The sequence below is a fragment of the Scaptodrosophila lebanonensis genome, unplaced genomic scaffold (genome assembly GCF_003285725.1).
Source record: "Scaptodrosophila lebanonensis strain 11010-0011.00,11010-0021.00 unplaced genomic scaffold, SlebRS2 tig00000043-arrow-pilon, whole genome shotgun sequence".
Taxonomy (NCBI): domain Eukaryota; kingdom Metazoa; phylum Arthropoda; class Insecta; order Diptera; family Drosophilidae; genus Scaptodrosophila; species Scaptodrosophila lebanonensis.
Window position 1 is genome coordinate 4,731,626 of NW_022060545.1, and position 8,972 is coordinate 4,740,597.

At 39.0% G+C, this 8,972-nt stretch overlaps 1 protein-coding gene and 1 long non-coding RNA gene across 3 annotated transcripts; both read right to left on the reverse strand.

Annotated features, from left to right (window-relative positions):
• Positions 1–316: 316 nt before the first annotated feature.
• On the reverse strand, positions 317–686 carry LOC115622441. Its single transcript, XR_003995345.1, has 2 exons — positions 619–686; positions 317–522 (listed from the first exon to the last, which is right to left on the reverse strand). It is a non-coding gene; the product is annotated as an uncharacterized LOC115622441 (long non-coding RNA).
• A 1,929-nt stretch (positions 687–2,615) lies between these two features.
• On the reverse strand, positions 2,616–8,109 carry LOC115622438. Of its 2 annotated transcripts, XR_003995344.1 has the most exons (3): positions 7,857–8,109; positions 3,181–3,970; positions 2,616–2,898 (listed from the first exon to the last, which is right to left on the reverse strand). XR_003995344.1 is itself a non-coding variant. In XM_030516380.1 (2 exons), exons 1-2 carry the CDS (start codon positions 7,908–7,910, stop codon positions 3,521–3,523), a joined length of 504 nt encoding a protein of 167 aa, XP_030372240.1. In that variant the 5' UTR covers positions 7,911–8,109; the 3' UTR covers positions 2,936–3,520. The 2 variants fall into 2 exon arrangements, 1 of the variants encoding a protein (XP_030372240.1); XM_030516380.1 differs by lacking the exon at positions 2,616–2,898 and having other exon boundaries at positions 2,936–3,970.
• Positions 8,110–8,972: the final 863 nt, after the last annotated feature.

Consider the following 8,972-nt stretch of genomic DNA (forward strand, 5'->3'; position numbering starts at 1 on the left):
ATTTATGCGCCTTTTTGGCAACAATTTTCACGCTTCAGCCTCTTTCAGCAATCATTGTCGGTCGTCACCTGGCCGAGTGGCTTTTAAAAATCTGAACAAATACAACAGAAACAACAGCAACAACAACAACAACAAATTCCAGGTTGCCCTGACCACAGGTTTTAATACACAAATGTTGGGCGCTCCTCTCATTTTCTGTTTGTTTGGTGTCAGCGGCGCTCAGTGAAAACAAACAGTAATAATACCGCATAATGCCATGTCCCCAGTCCCAGCCCCAACTGCTCCCGTTATCCCACCGACAGACATCGTCGAAAAATCCATTAAAAATGCGTTTCATTTTTATTTCTGTTTTTGTTTCGGTTTCTGTTTCCGTTTCTGTTGCATTGTGGCAAGGTGTTGCTTGGCTTTTCGGATTTTATTTATTTTTGCTCTTTGTTAACCGGTAGCTGTTGCAAATTTTTGCAATTTTCATAATGATGCAGGCCAGCAGGCAGGCAGGCTGGCTCTGCATTTTGTCAGCAGCTTGCATACCAGACCCAAATCGCAGATAATTAACTTAATTAGTTTATTTTAAAATACTGGGAATGCAATAAGCCACATGGGCTTACAAGTACTTACCACTTGAACGGCCAATTTGGTTGGTTCCCTCCCTCAGGCATTACGGCCAAAGATGATCAATTTAATTAGCCATAATAACTGTGTTAAGCCTCGATGAAAGAAAGAACCCACTAGAAAGGCGGAAGAAACTGAAGAGAATAAAACTATATTTCTGAATTTAAAATTTTGAGTTTTGTTATTTATTTATGTATTTGATAGTTTTAGTGTTTATTTCAGTATAGTTTTTTAGTGCAAGTTTTTCTTCAATAGAACTCGATTTTTTTTATGGAGATGGCTGCTATTTTTCCCCTCATATTTGTCAGAATTTAAAAAAGAGACAATTTTCATTTTAAAAGTGTTTAAAAATTACATTTTGTTATTTGAAATCTCAAAGCAGCCTTACTAATTTGTTGCTGTTGCTTATGGCCATTAGTCGTAGTATTTATCTGAAAAATTGTTAATTATGCAAAATTTTCAAAACATTAAGGCGTGAGTCTTGCAGAAATTACTTGAAATTATTTGCGCTTGGTTATATTTACACGCCCTGCCTTGTTTTGTTTACATTTCTAATTGCAATTCTCCATTGGCTGTCCTCGGATCTGTTTTGTAATCGTCTCAAGTGCTTCAGTGTCAACACCAAAGTCGGGCCGGCTGTGATTTAGAATGAGAGCAATAACAATGGAAAATTGAAATTTTTGGCTGTCATTGACAAGCTGGCGCTGCTAATTTGTCCCTGGGTGGGAACTTGATAATGTCACGCCTTGAGTCTGCCCACCACTCGAGGCTGTTTTGCATTTGACAATAACAACACCAATGAAAACAGTGCGTGGCATTGGCAACATTTCAAGTGGCTGCTCTTGTTTATTTGCACTAATTGCCCCCAGCCTGAAGAATGTCACACTTTTGACGCGATTCGCTTGGAAGAAGTGGATAAAATATTGTGTTAAATAAGAAGAAGAAGCTTTCAAAACTAAGGCAAAGAATTAGCAGTTCTCGAGTGTTTCAATTATAAGCAATATATTATGCGTATATGTCTAGTGGGAAGGGGTTTAATGGAAGCAAAATAAAACCAGAATTGAATACTGTGGAGCATAAATAGTGTTGAGGTCAAATTTGTAAAGGTTTGAAGCTTCCTATAGCAAAAAAAAAGTCTAATAATAAAATAGCAGTTTACGGTTTTACATGTCGAGTAATTTAGCATGTATTTTCTTAATTGGCTATCCCTGTTAGCATAAGTTTATTTCTGCAGAGTATTTATAATTTTAAGTTCATTACCAGCGGATGTCCTCGTTGGCATACGATTAATTCTGCAGAGTATTTAAGTCGACAGCTGTGTGCCAGTTAACCAGCCCTTTACTATTTAAATATACAAAATGGTAAAAGGTGCAACGTTTCTGCTCAATTAAACATGGTCCCACACAAATCCAATTAAATAAATTGACACTCAAATAGTGCAGAAACTATGATAATAGCCTCCTGACTTGGAATGCGCACTTGGCCATAAGTTACCCGCATTCGCACTTCACTTTGGCGCTGAATGCAAATATGTTAGTAGTTGAGTGTTTGTTCGGGTTGGCTTAACTTTAAACTACTAGTCCCTTCGATTCAAAAAGCATTCAAACTTAGTCACCCTTTGAGAATTCTTGTCCAATTATCCTAGACATTCAGCAATTTTTCTACGAATTACAGTGTGGTGAATTATGCATTTTAACGGCTTTTCCAGTGCGGATCGTGCTTATATATGTTAGCAGTACAGGAATAACTGAGAGGTGAGTCACCTGTGAGTTATTCGGACTGTAAATCGTACTTTCATGATATAACCTTATATATTGAATATGTAGAGGTGGCAGCAAATATTATTTAATTTTAGCTTATTATGCAACGCATTATAAATTACATAATCCCTGAATTCAGAGATGTAACAGGAATATAATTTTCAAATTTGCGGCTGCAAATTAATCTGAACACGAATTAAAGCTTTATAAAATAACGTTTCGGTAGATATAAAACAATAAAAATTTAAAAGAAAATAGTTGTACTTTGTATTAGAGTTTCCAAACTATTATTGTCATTGCTTCGTTTTAGTTTAAATACGGAATTATGTTTTACCCTAATTGCCCTTGACTTCAGCTTCAGTAAATGAATTATTTATTTTTAGGGGATGCACATTAGTATTTGTTCCGATTTGCAATATAGTTCTTCTTTGGTCCAAAATATACAGTCAAGCTCTGATATTCACATAAAGCAGACATTTTGAGGAACATCATTTTTAAAATTTCAAATTTGCGGCTGAAAATTAATCTGAACTGGAATTAAAATGTTATAAAATTACGTTTCGATAGATAAAAAAAAAAAATAAATAAATAATTTGTACTTGGTTTATACCAGTTTCCAAACTATTTTTGTCATTACTTCGTTTTAGTTAAAGTATGTTTTCCCTTGATACCATTTATTGGGCAAATTTTAAATGCCATTGACTTCAGCTTAAGTAAATGAAATATTGCTTTGCCAAGGGATGCATATAAGTATTTGTTCCAATCATATAGTTCTTTAAAAAAGTTTCCGTGTAACTCTTTAAAATACCTCTATAGTTCAGGCTTTATTCCTCCGCATTCTCACTCACTCATCATTTGAAGCCGTAAATCTTTCTTGCTCAAGCTAACTGCAAGCTCCTGCAATGCACTCGTATCGGCATCGGCATCAGCATCAGTATCTTCATCATCATCATCATCATCAGCAGCAGGCTTATGGAGAAATCAGCGAAATGCATTCAAGCATGTAGCGTAATAAACACAGCCCATGCCGTGAATGACCAATGCTTCCACCGTCTGCCCAGATCCAGGCACCCCAACAATGTGTCCAGTTTGCTGTAAAAAAAAGGAAACCAAAGCGGCGAAAACTCCACGCGCACTTCTTTGCTCAATCAAATGGAAGTAATTGTGGTGCCAGCCAGGGAGGACTGAAGAAGTGGTCCATTGTGCTCAGCCTCGCCTCTGCAACCCATACTTAAGGCGCAGCAAGCTGACCAGCAATAGGAGCAGGAACCGCAGCCTGTGGCGCACTCACTGAAGTGTTGATGCATCCAGGCAGCGAGCATTGATGTTTGGACCCCGAACAGGCACTTGGTGCAGCGGCTCAGTGGTTTGGTAAATGCTGCTGTCCACTTTAAGAGCACCACATTTCTCCCGCTCGATGGATAATTCTTTATCGAGCCATTGTGCCCAAGTTGGTTGCCCCCTTGTGCCTTGTGGGGGCAGGGCAGGGTGGGGTAAGCAGCAGCCATTGGGATACTCTGGCTATGCCAATTAGTTTGGCGTTGTGAGACGACTTTCATTTGCGGATGATGACTGACGTAGATGATGAGGGCAGTGGTCTGTTGACAAAGGGATTTTGTGGTTAGTTAGTGGCAACAGCTTATATTCTGTAACGTATGTTGGTTGTTTGGATGATCAGAAGCGGCAAGTACCTAAAACCCCCTTCTTTAATGCTGTAGCAATGCATTCGGACGGCTCTTCAATTCAACGAAATCGCTGCCTATGCACACAAAAATCTTTCCAAACAATTAAACGCCGAACCCCTTTGTAAACTGAAACCTAATAGAATAGAAAAGAAAATGCCGACACACTCGAAAAGTATATAGAAGTGACACAACTTAGGGTAGCATTCAAAGGAATTCCTCAAGTATTGTCGTTCCTCTTACGAGTTATGCAAATTCAGCCGACCAAAGAGTCTAACCGAATTTGTAGCGAATATCAGCTCGGCCCTGCACGTGTGCTTCTATCCAATACAAGTACTACAACAATAACAATACCAACAACAACAGCAACGGCAGGAGCAGCAACAAGCACTTGCACACCCGTTGCTGCCCTCCACCACCGTCCTATCCAGCTACAGACACTTGCCTTGGAGTACAGTTGTCGCAGAGGCATTTGAATTTCGACAAAAGGAAAAAGCGCTGAAAAATATGCCGTGCTTTTTTCGTATTGCGTGCTCTTATTGCTGTTGTTGTTGCTGGGTAAAATATTTTACCCATGACAGATGGTCAGTTGGTAAGTCATCAACCACCGAACTCGTACCATGCCTAGGTACATGTCCGTGTCGCCTAGTATGTCAGTCAGTTCGTCAGCGAGTCAGACACTCAGTCAGTTAAAGCAAATATGACAGTTCACTGTCGTCGGCGTTGTCGTTCGGTCTTCTGGAAGGCCGGCACTTTAACCCTCGCCCGAGTCCATTTGGGGGTTGCTCACCAGACTCAGACCCCTGCCACAACACAGTCACTGTTTGCCGACCAAGCCACGGACCGACTGAGTACAGTTTGTGCATTGATACTGTTGTGGTCGGCGGTGGTCGCCGCCACCGTCGCACAGTGGCATGCTTTGTATTTTCTGCAGCAAAATTATTTACTTTTGTAAATCAACTTTTGTTATAAACTACATACACAACGTTGGGGTTAGCTGTAGATGAGAACATGCCTTTTTTAAATATATATTAAAGAAATATAATATAATGAGGAACTGAAAATATGCCATATGCCATGTCTACTTAAAATATAATAAGAACGAAATTGCGAAATAAAACATTGCTCTGTCTACATTCACGGATTATACTGTCTTGGAATTCAGTTATTAAATTTATTTAAAATGAACGATATTTCGGTATATACATTAAGAAAAGGAAACCATCATTCTCAACCTATTTTAAAAACGGCCTTTATGATTTTTTATCACCTCTCGCTAAAGTTGTTTTATTTTTCAACATTTCGCCATAAATGGTTAAATTTGTTGATGAAATATATATCTTTTTAGAACATACTTTCTGTTTATTTATGACAAAAGAGTTTAAATTTGTTGATCAAATATATATCTTTTTAGAACATACTTTTTGTTTATTAATGAACACATTTGGAACATACTTTCTAGTTCTTAATTTCAGAATTTGAAACATTTTAGTGAATTCGCAACCAGACTGATACGGTTTATTTTATTTCATTAAACATTTATCTCTCAATTATACATACATTTTGGGTCAGTCTTTTTAAAGCCTCATTCATTCTTGCCAGTGTACAAAGTACATCGGAACACACATTTATTTCTGAATAATTTTGATTGCTGGTACCACTGTGCGTGTTGCTTCCGTCGCATTGCACTTGGGTGATGTGCCGGCAATGACAGCCAACAATCGCAACAAGGGGCACACAAGGTAGTCGGAATCGGCAGAAGGTAGTAGTAGTCATGTAGTCGTCGACATCGTCGAGATAAAGTTATGTGGGCACTCACTTTTTGCCTACCCATCGATGGCCTGCCTTCTCGTATCTCAGCCTACCCTGACGAGGGTTGTGTTTTTGTACACTCGTATGTGTGTGTGCTGAGCACTGTGTTTTGTGTGCGGGATTTAAGCGTTAAGTGGTTATATTGAAAATATTGTATTTACATCAGTGGGTGATTATGTGTGGTGTGGTCTGGTCCCGCCGGGGTTGTCCTCTCCGCTGTGGGTTTGCATTTGCTACGAGGATGACTCACATGCACGCCGAGGATATTGATAATTTCATTAAACTATTGAACCACATATCGCCATGACACTGACTATGGCTATGACTATGGCTATGGCTATGGCTGAGTGGTGTTGTGTCTAAGCGTAATTGCTGCTGAAATTGGGATAAGTGAAAGGTGTACCCGGAGCATTATAGATAGGGCGGGTAAACAGGCAAGTGTACAGGGTGGTGAGGGACGACTTATCAATGACTACTAGTTCTGACTTTGATGGATATGGGATGCTACAGTGTAGATGAAGTTGTTAAAATCTTAACTATTTGTGAATTCAAAAAAGTTAATCATATAAATGTTAACATATTCGAGAGCTCCCAGGCTTAACTTGCAGGCATTGAAATAGAATTTATACACACACACAGTTTTTGTAAATTAATTCCATATAATTTCAAATTTCACATTTTGAGAAACAAGTTCGTCACACAACAATACCTAATTGAATCCGGAAATTTGTACAAATTTAAAGTCGTACAATGAACATATAATTGTAGTATCTTTGCAAATATGATTACTTTGTTGCCTAAGATAACCGTAGCATACAATTGTATACAGTGAAAACTCCCTTAATGGACACCTTTTATCCGGACACTCTCTTCGGCGGACACCTTTTCTAAAAACATTCGATCGGTGTATAAAGTTTTTAAGTATCCCCTTAAGTGGACACTCCCCTTGGACGGACAAAAATTGGCCAACTCTGAGTGTCCGGCTAAGACAGTTTTCACTGTATAGACATTGGTCTCCATACTGGCAAGCAAGGCAATATCTATACAGTAGAAAAACTTACGTTCATCGACTGCGATAGGTTTTCAACATAACCAATATATTTTTTCAAGTTATCGAAAATATTTTGAACAATGTCACTTACAGAAGCATGTCATTAATGTATTTGTATTATTTCAATCAAAATCCAATTCTGTGCATATAAACAAAAAAGAAGCGTGCTAAAAAGTTACATTTTGTGACCTTCTTGAAATATATGACGAATTTGCATGAAATTCTTTGCCTGTCTGATCGTACCTTACCTTCACATTTATATTAGTTTTAATAAAAAATAAACGAACAAGAAGAGTGCTCAAATGTTACCATTTGTGACCATCCTGGAGTATTTGAAGAATTTGTATGCAAATTATTTGCCTGTCCGACCGTATCTATCTTTTATATTTATATTAGTTTTATGTAACTTCGTATACACGTACTCTAAAAAGGCTGCTAATGCCGCGCTATAAACAATCTAAAGTATTTGTCACTTTGGCAACTTATGTGACCTCCACAAGAGTTCATTACGCGACCAAAGTTCGGCAACAAACAATGGCCAAATGGGAAGCCGTACGCAGAGCCGAGGGAGTCGGACTGCAATGCATTCAAATGCAACCACAAAGAGGCATAAAAAACCAAATGTGAAGTGGTGCGAGGGCAAAGGATATTAATGATTTTGCGCTTGAATTGCAATTGCAGCAACAACAAATGGCAATGTAATAACAATAACAATATATCCACGCGCACACACACACACACACACACACACACACACACTCCCAGTAATAACAACCACTGCGGTCAAGCTGTCAATTTTTCAAAAAATGAACTACATAAAAAAGCAAGTGAAGCCATCGCCGCCACAGTGGCTGCAACATCGACTGCCTGGCCTGACCTCGTCCGTCTCGTCCCGTCCTGTCCCGTCCAGTCCGAGGAGGGGGGTTCGCCGTCACTCACCCTTAGACTTGGACCCCCGAACGCGACCATGTTGCGTTGCCAACGCAGTGACATGCACTTTTTTGCATATCACTGCACTCGGCGGATGCGAACCCTTGATATTTGATGGCTGGTGGTCATCTGCAACTTCAGTTTTTCCTTTTTTTTTTTGAAGTACTATATGTGTGTCCCTCTGCTCGGCTTTCAATTTGTTTTGTTGCTGTAATTTTAAGCACATTTGTGTTTGTTTGCCGAATGATTTGCAGAAAAACGAAAATTTGTTTTTTGGCTTCAGTTGTTTTTTTTTTTTTTTTTTTTTTTTTGATGTTTTATGGGGGCGCTTGCCAAGTTTTTTTATGTGCGGATTTTACGCTTGGAAATTAATTGAGTTTTTTTCTAGTTGACTGCGTTTTTAATGAAATCGTTAGTGCTGTTGCAGTTGCATCGTTCCGACGGGACTGTTGGTCATTGCCGTGGAGATAATGCCCGGAAATCATCGGTAGTTGTTGCCTTCGCGGCTTAAAGGTCCAAAAGTTCGCTGTTTGCACAGTTGTTCAAAAGTGCTCGATGGTTTTTAAGGGCCTATCACTTGCGCTATTCGACTCTTTGCTGTGCTATAGTGGGGCAAAAAAGTAAAAAATACAGAAATTCAAATGAGTCATAACAGGTGTGAGGCATGCTCGGCCATAAAACGGATTGACTTGTCCACCCGCTCTCCCATTTATCTCAAGGCAAACAAAGTAAATTGATAAACATCCAACTACAATAGGAGCTTGGAGCTAATTGCATTTTATTGCCAAAAAGAAAGCCACTAAAATACTTGGCTCATAAAACCAAACACATGCCACAATGAAACATCAACCAAATGTTATCTAATTGAAACCCGGGCGGTGCAAAGAGTTACTCGAACAATGGCAAAAGAATGCAATTAGCGGCCCAACCAAATAATAACACAAATGTTTGAAGAAATACGTGGAAATAAATAGAAGAAGAACTCACATAATTACCACAATTCCGACAATAACGGCCGTCAAAAAATCGTAAAAAGTATGTCTCAAAAATATTACGGCCACACTTCGGGCCTGACACTCTATGGAGCCAGAGAGACCATTTATGAAGAATTTTAGTAACGTGTGG

Excerpts from the sequence above, each read along its gene's own strand:
- LOC115622438 (XM_030516380.1), bottom strand. The coding sequence starts at position 7,910 with ATGTCACTGCGTTGGCAACGCAACATGGTCGCGTTCGGGGGTCCAAGT. Across the intron at positions 3,971-7,856 it reads TCGGGGGTCCAAGTCTAAGG|ACCACTGCCCTCATCATCTA; the intron begins GTGAGTGACGGC and ends CTTTGTCAACAG.